The sequence below is a fragment of the Perca fluviatilis genome, chromosome 15 (genome assembly GCF_010015445.1).
Source record: "Perca fluviatilis chromosome 15, GENO_Pfluv_1.0, whole genome shotgun sequence".
NCBI classification, from domain to species: Eukaryota; Metazoa; Chordata; class Actinopteri; order Perciformes; family Percidae; genus Perca; species Perca fluviatilis.
The window spans coordinates 29656580-29670639 of NC_053126.1; the positions used below are offsets into that span (position 1 = coordinate 29656580).

The following is a 14060-nucleotide window of genomic DNA, read 5'->3' on the forward strand; positions in this document are numbered from 1 at the left end:
GATTATTTTCAAATCAAAGCTAAAGACCCACTGCCGTATAGCCAGGGTTTAGACATGAGGGAGCCCCAGAATCTTTTCTTTTAATGGAGCTTATTTACGGCATTTCTGAACGAGCAAAATTCATATTGTATGTGTCTATTACATAGGGATACAAAGGGACCTGTTGGAAAAAATACCTTTATTAAAGTTGAACAATTTGGCCCAATCAGTGGTGGAAGGTAACTACATTTACTCAAGTAGCATCTGTACTTAAGTACAGTTTTGAGGTACTTGTAGCCTAGTACTTTAATTACATTTTTCCATTTTTTTGTTACTTTCCTCTTCTATATGTCAGAGAGAAATATTGTACTTTTTACTCTATACTTCTTTTACTTGCTATATTTATTTGACACACTGTAACGAATTTGAGTGTAGATTTTACAGTAAATACCTGGCAAAAAAGTTGCCAGTAAAGTCTTGTAAAATTGCTGTTAATAACTGTTAAAATAATTACAGTATAATACAGGATTTCTTTTACAGGTTATTGTTGTACATAAATTACAGCAATGTATTGTGTGTTTTTTTTTACAGGAAAACAACACTTTATTGTAATTTAGTTTACAAAATTATCTTGTATTCTTTTCAAATTACAGATATTACCTTTCAAATTACAGATATTACCTGGCAACTCGATTTACATTTTTTTAAGAACCCCATTCATTTCCTATGGAAAACGGCTTTTTGCTCGATAGCGTCAAAGTTATGGGACCCAAACACCCCAGACCAATGCAGACCTGTTCTGCTATGTGGTACTAATGAGACACACCACACTATAAATTCATATTTTGTTGTTCAGCCATGTTTCCACAACAACAACAAAAATGCTTTGGGTTGTTTGCATTTCTTTAAACCAAACAATCATCTTGGGTGGCGCTAAGCTCCGGACGCAGCTTGCGTGGCTCTGCAAAAACTTGTTCTGGTGGAATATTTGTACCCCGCAAAAAGAAAACGCCACATACATACATACAAAGTCAACGGGGAGCCATATTTGGCCATTTGGGGGCAGTGCAAAGTCAGGCACTTTAGGAATAGAATTGTCAAAATCTTAATTTCTTTGGAGCTGGGTTTTCTGCATAATTCCAGGGTAGATATGGATATGCCGGGCATCAATGGCACGGTGAGGAGCTGTAGTATGATGGTCTCCACCCACACCGACATGGAGCCAGGCTGCTATCTGAAAACATAACGACCACACTGAAAAGTAAGTATTGACATTCTGTGGAAAATATCACAGATTCATGCCCCCCAGGTATTGATCCTAATGGCACTTTACAAGTGGATGGATCTGAAAATGTTTTCTGCAGGGTAACATGTAGTACTAGTACTATTCCAGTTATAATCAACAATAGACCATACAAAGTGGTGAATCCCCTAAGTAATAAGAAGTTGACTGCAAACATAGTCAATTTAGCATCCATTCCGCATCAGCCACAGCCTGTCCCAAAAAATGAGACGGTGTCAGTTCCTCGACTCAGATCAGTTAAATCAAAGGTAACCAAGAGAGGGGAAATACTTAACAACCTAATTGGAATTAAAACTACCACTGCAATGATAGAACAGGATAGGAAAATTAGATGTGGACTACTAAATATCAGATCTCTCTTCTAAAGCAGTGCTAGTAAACAAATTGATATCAGATAATCAAATTGATCTATTCTGTCTTACTGAAACCTGGCTGGGCCATGAAGAATATGTTAGTCTCCTCCCCAGTCATATTAATACTCAAATTCCTAGAAGCTCAGGCCGAGGAGGGGGAGTTGCAGCCATATTTGATTCAAGCCTGTTAATTAATCCTAAACCTAAACTAAATTACAACTCTTTTGAAAGCCTTGTTCTTAATCTTCAACATCCAACATGGAAATCAGTACAGCCAGTTATATTTGTTGTTGTCTACCAAGCTCCAGGTCCGTATTCTGATTTTTTATCGGAATTCTCTGAGTTTTTATCATATTTAGTCCTTAAATCAGACAAAGTACTTATTGTAGGTGATTTTAATATCCATATGGACGTTGACAACGATAGCCTCAGTATTGCTTTCAACTCAGTACTAGATTCAATTGGTTTTAGTCAGAGTGTGCATAAGGCCACCCACTGTTTTAACCACACTCTCGACCTTGTGCTGGCATATGGCATCAAAATTGAAGATGTAATAATATTCCCGCAGAATTCTTTATTATCAGACCACTTCTTAATAACTTTCAAATTCTTAATACCCGACTATACGAAATTAGATAAAAGCTTTTACACTAGATGCCTATCTGACAGTGCTATAGCTAAATTTAAGGAAGATATTCCAACAGCACTAAACTCATTACCGTGCTTTAATAAAACAGAGGACCTTTATGTAAACTTTAGTTTTACATAAAGGTCTCAAATTGATAATTGTGTAGATGGTGCTACGGCCTGCCTACGGACAACTTTAGACTCTGTTGCTCCCCTCAAAAAGAAGATGATGAAGCAAAGGAAACCTTGATATAACTCCCAAACTCGTAAATTAAAGCAAATCTCGTGAAAACTTGAAAGTAAATGGCGTTCCACCAAACTGGAAGAATCTCATTTAGATTGGCAAGATAGTCTGAAAACCTACAGGAAGGCCCTAAGAAAGGCCAGATCAGACTATTATTCATCACTGATAGAAGAAAATAAGAACAACCCAAGGTTTCTTTTCAGCACTGTAGCCGAGCTGACAGATAGTCACAGCTCTACTGAGCCTTCTATTCCTCTAGCTCTGAGTAGTGATGACTTCATGAGCTTCTTTAATGATAAAATTAAAACAATTAGAGACGCTATTCATCACCTCTTGCCCTCAACCTCTAATGGTTCACCTTTAAATGACTGCTAGAAAGAATGACTAGACCTGACATATACTTAAACTGCTTTTATTCTATAGACCTTAAACAACTAATGTTAAAGGTCTCTTCAGCTAAGCCATCTACCTGTCTCTTAGACCCCATCCCAACGAGGCTACTTAAAGAAGCATTACCCGTGGTTAACACTTCATTACTAGATATGATTAATATGTCTCTATTAACAGGTTATGTACCGCAGTCATTTAAAGTAGCTGTGACAAAACCTCTTCTGAAAAAAACCAACCTCGATCCTGAGGTCTTAGCAAACTATAGACCTACATCTGACCTCCCTTTACATCCCTTTCTCTCCAAGATCCTTGAGAAAGCAGTCACTAATCAATTATGTGATTTTCTACATAGCAATAGCTTATTTGAGGACTTTCAGTCAGGATTTAGAAAGCATCATAGCACAGAGACGGCACTGGTGTTTTTTTACTAACGACCTTCTAAGTGCTTCAGACAAAGGACTTGTCTCTGTACTTGTTCTACTAGATCTTAGTGCTGCATTTGACACTAGTGACCATACATCCTGTTACAGAGATTGGAAAATTTAGTTGGCATTAAAGGAATTGCACTAAGCTGGTTTAAGTCCTATTTCTCTGATCGATCTCAATTTGTTAATGTTAACAATAAATCCTTCAGGTACGCTAAAGTTAGCCATGGTGTTCCACAAGGCTCAGTGCTTGGACCAGTTCTATTCTCCTTATATATGCTTCCTCTAGACAATATTATTAGGAAACACTCAATTAACTTTCACTGTTATGCGGATGACACCCAATTATACTTATCAATCAAGCCAGACGAAACCAGTCAGTTAGCTATGCGTAAAGTAAGTATGCATTAAAGATATAAAATCCTGGATGACCTACAATTTTCTGATGTTAAACTCAAACAAAACTGAAGTTATTGTGCTGGGCCCTAAACACCTCCGAACCTCATTATCCGAAGATATAATTACTCTGGATGGCATTGCCCTGCCACTTAAAACAAACCTCTTCGCCCAGAACATCGCCTTGGATTAGGGTGACACCAAGACCTGGGTCTTCGGTGCAGCTGTCGCTGTGGACCTGCTACACCCTGCTATGCTCTGCGATTCCCTGCTGCGTCCTGCCACGTCCACTGCGCCCACCCATGCTCTGCTGTGCCACGCTACACCCCGTAACGCCCTGCTGTGCCCGGCTATGACATGAACTACTAACGACTACCATTGTAGTCACTGTTCCATTATCTCTATTGTGACTATTACGCCACTGTTCATCACACCCCCAACCGGCACCGTCAGACACCGCCTACCAAGAGTCTGGGTCTGCCGAGGTTTCTTCCTAAAAGGGAGTTTTTCCTCGCCACTGTGGCAATAGCCACTGCTAATGCTTGCTCTTGGAGGAATTACTGGAATTGTTGGGGCGTTGTAAATTATAGAGTGTGGTCTAGACCTACTCTATCTGTAAAGTGTCTCGAGATAACTCTTGTTATGATTTGATACTATAAATAAAATTGAATTGAATATACCTCAAAGCCCATCTTAATGCAAATTGCCTCTTCACTAAGTCACTTGTTTTATATTTCCTTTTTAGATTTACTTGAATACTGTGTAATGTACCTGGGCTTGAATTTGAAGCAAAAGTGTAATTATTGCAAGTTGTAAGACTTTTTGTATTGGTTTTTATAAAAGATGTTTGTTAAATTTGCGCAGTAAAAGTTCTGTATTTTGACTGCATTTGTCTTTGCATTCTGATTCCGCTCAAATAGGTAGTTATCTGGAAATTAAAATGCTAAACTAAATGCTAAACACTAAAATTTCTGAAACAGACCCCTGGAGGGGTTTGCGTGGTGTTACTGACCCACCACGGTCTCTGCATAGTTCAGCGTTCGGGAGACGACAGCTAGCTGCCTCGGGGACCGCTCCGGTGCTTATTTAGCTCCGCTGCGTCCTTGCTAGCCCCGTTGCTCCGTTGTTGTCGCCGTTCACATTTTAAAAGTGTATACCAAAGTTTGTAGTGGAGGAAACAAGCAGGTCTTTTGAGTCCTTTGTCTTCCGAAGTGTTCATCCCTTCCGAAATCGCAAATCATCTTACACACCTGTGACTGTCCAGGTTAAATCAGCACACCGCCAGTCACGTCAGTCTTACCGTTCCCACTCCCCAGGGTTCGAAATGACTTAGGACTCTTGGGGGGTCCCCTAAAATGTAATTATAAAAAATACTGAAGACTACCTTGCTACACTATATACTGCAGGCAAAATTATATTGACATATTTATATCTGGGCTGCTGTGGGCTGGCCTTTTTAACTGTATTCTATAGTGCAAAATATTGTTTTAATTACTATTATTATGGTAAAACATTTGGCTATATTAAATTAATTTTAATGAAGACACCTGTGGACAATTGACCAATATATCTACAATTTCACCCAACAACAGCCATGGTATAACAAAGGCACAATTTACCCTTGAAAAAAGTCGGTGATCTTTCTTTTTCCCGCTTTCTCTCTCCATGATGCAGGATTCTAAATTAAGAAAAATAATATTAGCTTCCTAGATAGCTTACCAAGCGCTCATGTACACTCGTTCATGCTCAAATTACATTCACTTTAATCAACTCACAGACTTGAATTAAGTCCTCGCTATCTTTCGTAATCACTGACTGGACAATTAGGTTGTTATGCTAGCTTTGAATAACTAGTCTAACTGCTATATGTCTGCTGTTAGCTGGCAGATTATTTGGCTTCATACCTATGCTTCATACACATACAGCTAGCAAGAAACGTTGACAAACGCACTCTTCTAATCATTACGTTACACTGGGTATCTAAGTTAGTTAATGCAACTTTTGATATAGGAACACCAACTCCAAATATTTTACTATAATAAGCAATTATTATGGAGATATAAACATAATTGAAGCACTTACAGGATTTTCATTAGGGATTTCACTCTTTGTGAGGCTTCGTTTTTGCCGCGTTCAACAATAACATACTGCGCCATAGACTGTACTGTATGCGCCGGAGGACCACAACAACAATCTGTGATGCTATTAGCTGCCCTGATTGCTGCCCAATCGCGCTAGGAAATACATTAATTATTGTTATAAATATAAAACGTCACTAAAGACCTATAATTTTCACAATCATTTTTAATGTTAAAAATATTTGTCGGGGACCCCCCAAAATCTAAAAATAAATTCTTATAGGGGGTCCCTAATGACTTATGGGGGGTCCGGGACCCCCCCCAGACCCACCTCATTTCGAACCCTGCCACTACCGTAGCCTCTCATTAAGGTGAAGTTATTAGCACCTGAGGGGGGCGGATCCTTTCCATGCGGGAGTGCCTGCACTAGCCTCAGGTGTGATCATGTGATCTCCTTGATGGGGACTTATGACAGTTGTATTGCTTTGAAGTAATGATGAAGGCCAGGGTCATTTCCTGGAAACAAAGACAATGGGTAATGGGAATATATATATATATATATATATATATATATATATATATATATATATATATATATATATATATAATGAGCCTATTTCACAGTGATCACCATGGTTTAACAAAGAGCACGCATAATTTAGGATAGAAGGTAATCATACATTTTTATTAACTCCCTGTGTTTTCATATTTTCCAGTGAGTTAAAGAGGATAACAGTGAAAATCGACATTTGTACCTGACAAAGTAAGGGATGTTGTAGTGAGACAGTGGCAGTGACAGTTAGTGGTGCACACTATAAAAACAAAATACAGCTTGTATACATTCTGGGGGCAGCACCTGTCATACCTGCTGATGACATTTCCATATTACCTTAATGAAACTAGAATCCTGCAGAGCTCGAAAGCTCTAGTGCCCCAGCGGGGGTAACTTGTTACCGGATGAGTAGTCTCGCATTGGCAGACCTTGCTAGTCCACACAGCATTCCCGGGATAGGAGCAAGACGTGCTCTGGTTTATTGGCAGTTCTTTAAACCAATCACAATTGTCTTGGGCGGTGCTAAGCGCCGGACGGAGCAACGGTGCCTCTGCAAAAATAGTCTCGGGAAGAAACTTGAAAGAAACTCGGACTGGACAGATAGTCTAGCTAGCTGTCTGGATTTACCCTGCAGAGATCTGAGGAGCAGTTAACCATAGTCCTCAGAAATCAGCCGGAGGTTAGAACGCCAACACAAAGAAAGAGGAAGGTGACGGGCATCCGGGGGCACCGGAGCAGGTCTGTAGATGAAACATCATTGATACAGCCTACCAGATGGGACACCTCTTGTGAGGCGGTGTTTGTACTCCTGGTTAGGGCTTCGCAATTAATTACATTTTTAATCATGATTACGATCACAAAAACTGGAATGGAGAAAAAAAAAAATGACTTTGCACGTTACATTTTTGCAAGTAAACTCTTTTGTCTCGTCTTCTGAATGAGAACGGGAAAAGTATTAAGGGAAATGTCAGAGTTCAAGGTGTTTTTTTCACCTTTGATTTGTTTAACGGTTTCACTGTTTTTTTTAACCTCAGTAAATGCAACATCTTTCCAAAAGTCAATACGTAATTGTGTCAAATAATCAGGATTTCAATTTTGTTCAAAATAATCGTGATTATGATTTTTTTTCCTTCTCCATAATACAGCAGCCCTACTTCTGGTATCACAGCTTGTCCACCAACGGGCGGACATTGTAATTACTTTAAAATGAAAACGTCTTATGTTTCACAAGTGAAGTCATTTGAGTGGCTTAAACTACATCATAAAAAAAAAAACTAAATACATTTCTACGGATGATGATGCAAAGTGACACAGAGAAATACATTTATGCATTTGCCTAAAGTGATAGAAAGTCTCCAATTTACGTTTACATTTTTGATTCCAGTGGAAGAAAATTAAGTCAAAGATTAATATTTCCCCTGATGTGTCGGTGAGGGGAGGGGTGGGGGTATATATTGTGTTGGGTAAATACAGTATATACACACACATGTACATTTAAGAAAATATCTTATTGTATAAGTCCGCCTTACTCCGACATAACTTCTTTCACAGCCTTTTTTATATACAATATATTACACGTACTGATTCTGCGTACTATACATGACTTTTCATAAGGGAGAAGATGTGTGATTTAAGAGGAATCCTCTTCATCGCTCCGTCCACATTTCAGAATCTCCATGCTTCTTCATTTAGGTACAGTCGGCATATAATGAACCTTTTAGGTGTGTGAAATGTTTTTGTTGTTGTTGTTGCCTTTAATGTAAAACCATGACGTCTGAACAACAAATCAAGTCCTCACAGCGTCCTTTACCTGCTCTCGTTCAACCTCACCCAACCGTAGATAGTCACGGTTGCCCCCGCTCCTGGCACACGTACTGTACGGTCAAGGGCCGAACGTGTCCCCAGTAACCCGGAGAGTTCATGGGCTCAGACATTCAGACTTGTTGTCTTCTCTTTGTCTTTTGTCATCTGTTATGGAGGTGCAGTTCTTTTCAGTCTGCTGTGCGGATGGTGTTCTGGCAGTGCCGCGCCGTGCGCTGGGGTGGGAGGGGAGGAGGAGGAGGAGGAGGAGGAGGAGGAGGAGGGGGTGCTGTGTGGAGCATAGGTGCTGGGTGTAGGACTTCAGGTGGTGGGGGAGCAAGACGAGGAAGAAGAAGAAGAAGAAGGCGGCGGCGGCGAGCAGGGCACGGGGCTCGGGCTGCGAGAGCGAACCGATTTGGGAGACGGACTTGGACGACGGCTTCCGACCTCGGTTTCGTCCTCTTCTCTGCCCCCTCCTCTACCTTTTCCTCCTCCGCCTCCCCCTTTCCCTCCCCCGGCTCCGTGCCCCTCCAGTCCCTCAGAGTTCTCCAGCATTTCCTGGATGAGGGGAGGCATGGAGCCAGGTATCTCCATTTTCAGTGTGATCACTCGCTCTGCTCCTATGAAAGAAAGAAATAAAAGGCAGAGAGAAGAAGTTCAGGATAAGAGATTATGTGGTTCTGTAGGTGGACCTGGGCTAAGTCCCAGGTCTAGGGGTTTGAATATCCGTTCTAAAAAACCACAGAGGTTCGGATATATTAGAATAATCAATTTTTTTGCGCGTTATCAACTTCAAATTCAACTTTATTTGTGTCCCCGAAGGGCGATTAGGTGTGCAGCAAGTAAAAACATACAAGACACATAAATACGTACAAGTTCTACACACACTCCAACTGGAACACAACAGTAACAGTACGAAGACAGTAAGTAAATACCAGTACAAGGTGCATGGATAGCAGTGTCAAAGTAACCTACATAGGGTAGGAAAAAGTGCATATCAGCCTACAAAGTTGACACAATACAATCAACAATGACCATCATCAACGCAACATCAGCATCCATTATATTACATCACCAACGCCTTTCATCAACGTTTTGGATATCCTCGACACATAGTCAACAGACTAGAATATATAGCCAACCAAGGAATGAAGAAAGAGGACGAAATGAGGAAATGGCTGCAGGTATAAAGGAGTACTTGTACCCGTTACTCCTTACAGATGGATCTTAGACGGGAGTCCAGACGGCAAGGACTGAAATTCAGGGAATAAGGGGTGGGAACTGTCGGAGCAAATAGCATTAGCTTCCCTGACTACCTGACCATGGAACAGGTCTGATAATGTGCACTGTTGGACACCCAATATCTTGTTGCTCATCTTCACAACTCTGTTTAGTGCAGTTTTGGACTTGGTGTTCAGATTTCCGAACCAACAGAGAAGGGAGAAGGACAGGACAGATTCAACGTAAGATCTGTGAGGGACTTGTCGACATGGAACTTGGGACAGTTTCCTCAGGCAATACAGGCGCTGCTGGCCTTTTTTTTTGCATAACACTGGAGTTATTTATAGTAGGAGTTATACAAGTAAATTTAAAGGTCCCATGACATGCTGCTTTTTGGATGCTTTTACATAGACCTTAGTGGTCCCCTAATACTGTATCTGAAGTCTCTTTTATATAGACCTTAGTGGTCCCCTAATACTGTATCTGAAGTCTCTTTTATATAGACCTTAGTGGTCCCCTAATACTGTATCTGAAGTCTCTTTTATATAGACCTTAGTGGTCCCCTAATCCTGTATCTGAAGTCTCTTTTATATAGACCTTAGTGGTCCCCTAATACTGTATCTGAAGTCTCTTTCCCGAAATTCAGCCTTGGTGCAGAATTACAGCCACTAGAGCCAGTCCCACAATGAGCTTTCCTTAGGATGTGCCATTTCTGTGTCTGCTATTGAGGAGGAGAGAGGGGGGGGCAAGGTGAAGGGTGGGGGTGTGGCCTTGACCAACTGCCACTTTGCTCGTTTGAAAGCCATGATGTCTCTCTCTCATGGGTGGGCCAAATTCAATTCAGTCAATTTTTAAGTTCCTCTGGCCACAGTTCCTGTAACTCTTTCAGCTCCTACTTCAGGGCAGGGTCTTTTCCCTTTTCCACATAGTGGTGGTTAGATGGCTGTGATGATAATTACAAAAGTTCAGTTCCTATGGCCACTTGGCTAGTGTGAATGCAAATGGGAAAAAAATGGTTTTGGGGGAGAGTAGTTAGTAGAACTGTTTAGAAGTGGACTGTTTCCTATAACTACGTTCCTATAACTACTTGGTAGGAAAAAGGCTAATCAGGACCTGGGCTTTTCCTAGCTTTAGAGTGTTTAAAAGATTTGGCCACAGAGAGAACATCAAAGGGAATAGATCCCGAACTGGATAGTGTGTTTTTCAAATGTACAATTTCACTATTAAAATCAAGGCAATCAAACCTGAGATAAAACTTGATTAAAACTCCTGTGCCAATAGATTGTCAGAATTACAACCATCAATTTTCATCAATCATTTTTGCCTTTGCTCTCTGAGCCTAAAAATTGTTTTTAAACCTTTCCAGGCAGACCCCAGCCTATTGTTAGCAAGATCTCTTTCCAGCTTCTGCTTGTAATTCTGTTTCGACAGCCTATTTCACCCCTGATCTCTCTTTTTTTTTAAAGCCTGTTCAACTCGGTAAGGTTGCCCTCTCGAAATGCCCTTCTTTTCAAACGGAACAGGGTTTTCAGAGATTTTAACGCCCATGGCTTGCCGTTAGGAAATACCTTCACAGTCTTTTTTTGGAATCGCACTGTCTTGACAAAAGGACACATAGCTGCTGATGACGTCGGTCAGCTCATCGATGTCACTGCGAGATTCCTTAACTGTGTCCCAGTCTGTGCAGTCAAAGCATCCCTGTAAACTCAGGGCAGAATCCTCAGTCCAGGTGCTGATCTGTCTTGTGGTGATATTACCCCTCCTGACCCCTCCGATATACTGGTAAGAGCTGCACACAATTGTGATCAGCCCTGCCCAGCGGGGGAAGGGGGAGGGACTCGAATGCTCCTTTGACAGAACCATAACACGTGTCAAGAATCGTACTATGCCTGGTTGAGCAGGTGACGTATTGGTAGAAATTCCTGTGAGTTTTTTTTTCCAATGAACAGTGATTGAAGTCACTTAGCACTAGGGTTGGGCATCGAGAACCGATTCCTAATCGGAATCGTTTCAAAAATTACGATTCCATCGGAATAGTTTCTTTATTGGAATCGTTTGGAGGATTTGGTGTCAAATCTGATCATAGGTTCCAAATTTAATATGTGCAAGTTTTGGTTTCCGTAGCAGCCAGGCACCTGTTGTGTTGCAGCCGTGCAGCACAGTAAGCGGAGCCTTAGTGTGGCTTTATTTTGCATTGTAAAAGCTGTAAAACTGCAACCCACCTATGAATCAAAATAAAACTTTCCTCTTATTTGTGAAATAAGCATCTAACCCGTTTCAACTCCACCACTCAAAGAATCGGAATCGAGAATAGATAAGAACCGGAATCGAAAGGAAGAATCGGAATTGGAATCAGAATTGTTAAAATCCAAATGATGCCCATCTGTGTTGCACCGGCAATTTTTTGCTATTTATTCTGTTGTGTCCTGCCTTGGTTGCACCGGATTGTTGTGGTCTGCAGAAGCGCAGAGAACTCCCCCTTTTTTCCTTGATGCCCATCCCTACTTAGCACTGGCATGGGCGCATCTGGAGGTATGGATTGCAGCCTCGGGGTTACTTTAAGTCCAGACTCCGAGGCTTCCTCCTCATTAGCTCTCGGGTGAAAGTACACGACGGTGACAAATATCTGTGGGAATTCCCGGGGGAGGTAGTGTGGGCGTTTAGTGCACTTAATCTCTCTCTGACGACGACCATCTATCATTAACATACAGACACACACCCCCGCCCCGGGGATTTTCCAGTGACACCGGGCATCACGGTCGAGGCGGATCGGCTCGCCGAATCCATCAATGGACATTTCCGCAATCGAATCTCTATCCGAAAGCCAAGTTTCAGTAAACGCCGACAAACATGCGTTTCTGAATTTGTGTTGAAACCGAACATGGGCTCGGAAGTTCATCAAGTTTGTTTGGAATGGATGGTGCATTAGCGAGGATGACGGATGGTAGAGGACTACGAGAGAGGGTCTTGTCTCCGTAGTCTCTGAAGTACGCCACCGAGTCTGCCCCGCTCCCTTGTTTTATGTGGCGGAGCATTGTTAAGAGTCTTTCTGATCATTCTTGTGATCAGTGAATGCGTAAAAGGCACGGGAAGGTTAGATCAGGGGGGAGAAACTGACGGCGGGTTACTCCACTGCAGAAGGATCTCTCTGCTATGCTGAATCCGAGCCGGGTTCGAGAGCTGGAGACCATAAGAAAGGCAGAACGCCAACCGCAGTATAAAGCGCACTGTAAGCTCCGTGGTTTTGCAAACACAGAAGACGGTCAGAATTAGATCTTATCCAATTCCACCTTGTTGATCGGTCCAGATCCGCTGTATTCAAGTCGAGTTTAGTAGAACATCATAGACGAACACTGATACAAATGTAGTTGCTGCCAGTCGCTGCACAAGCATGCGCCCCTCTTATGTCCATAAGGCCGGTTACACACTGCACGCGTCTCGCGAGCGTGGCGTTTCTGTTGCGTCTCAGCTGCGTGGATTTTTCTGTGTCCTACATACCAGAAGCGTGTCTGACGCAAATATAAACGGACACGCCACGCAGCTGACACACTCGCGCAACGCTTCCAGTGTGTAACCGGCCTAAGAGGGCAAACCAATACAACAGGAGACAGAACTACTTTTGTAACATCAGTCCTCTCTAACTCGCTTTCTCTGGAGCGTGCAGGAGACAGGACAGGCCACGGATTACATTGCCAATCACAGAGCCATTTGTAATATGGTCATAAACAACGGAGTCTCTTGCTGTTCCATGAATTTGAATGTGGCCGGAGGAGCCTGGGATTGATCCGCCCACCTCGTGGGTATGGGGCGACCATTCTTCCTCCGAGCCACAAGCCACCCCATAGGAAACCCTAAATTTCAAAGCACCCTCACTAAAAAGTCGAGCAACCCCATAGCACCAGCAAAAGAAAATCTCTAGCGCCACCACTGCACCCAAGTAAAATCACCAGCCACCACTTGTATAGCCTGCACACTGTGTGTGTGTGTGTATGTGTGTGTGTGTATGTGTATGTATGTGTGTATGTGTGTCTCACCCTTCACACTGATGCTCCTGAGGTCAGTAATCTTCATCAGTATCTTGGGGAACATACAGGGTTTATCAGGCCTCCTCCTCCTCACATAGATCTATGCACACACAAAGACATGGAGGAAAAGAATTTGTTTATATTTATGTATATAATATAAATCAGTTATTATTATTGTGACATTCCCTCTGCAATGTTATTAACCACTGATGCTTGAGAGAACTGATACCGATTTGTTTCCGTCACACCACGCTCTGCTCCTTAGGTTATGTTTTTCATTGCGGTATTGATTCATTGTTTCCTGTTTTAAATTTGATATACTCACCTATCCTCTGGTTTCAATTCAATTCAATTTTATTATTATTATTTATCATAACAACAGTTATCTCGAGACACTTTACAGATAGAGTAGGTCTAGACCACACTCTATAATTTACAAAGCCCCAACAATTCCAGTAATTCCCCCAAGAGCAAGCATTAGCAGTGGCTATTGCCACAGTGGCGAGGATTAACGCCCTTTTAGGAAGAAACCTCGGCAGACCCAGGCTCTTGGTAGGGCGGTGTCTGACGGTGCCGGTTGGGGTTATGATTAACAGTGGTGTAAGCCGGGCACAGCAGGGCGTTACAGGATGTAACGTGGCACAGCAGAGCATGGGTGGACGCGGC

At 42.1% G+C, this 14060-nt stretch overlaps 1 protein-coding gene and 1 long non-coding RNA gene across 2 annotated transcripts in view; both read right to left on the minus strand.

Moving 5' to 3' along the window:
• Positions 1 to 542: 542 nt before the first annotated feature.
• LOC120574873 lies at positions 543 to 6198 on the minus strand. Its single transcript, XR_005641916.1, has 3 exons — positions 5800 to 6198; positions 5337 to 5395; positions 543 to 1213 (listed from the first exon to the last, which is right to left on the minus strand). It is a non-coding gene; the product is annotated as an uncharacterized LOC120574873 (long non-coding RNA).
• A 742-nt stretch (positions 6199 to 6940) lies between these two features.
• The window catches only part of LOC120574204 (retinoic acid receptor alpha-B-like), a 31535-nt gene continuing 24415 nt past the window's right edge, over positions 6941 to 14060 (minus strand). Inside the window, exons 9-10 of the mRNA XM_039824429.1 lie at positions 13404 to 13494; positions 6941 to 8768 (exon numbers count right to left, since the gene is read on the minus strand). Of these exons, the coding sequence (XP_039680363.1) occupies positions 8470 to 8768; positions 13404 to 13494 (390 nt within the window). The 3' untranslated portion in view covers positions 6941 to 8469. The remainder of the gene's footprint in view (positions 8769 to 13403; positions 13495 to 14060) is intronic.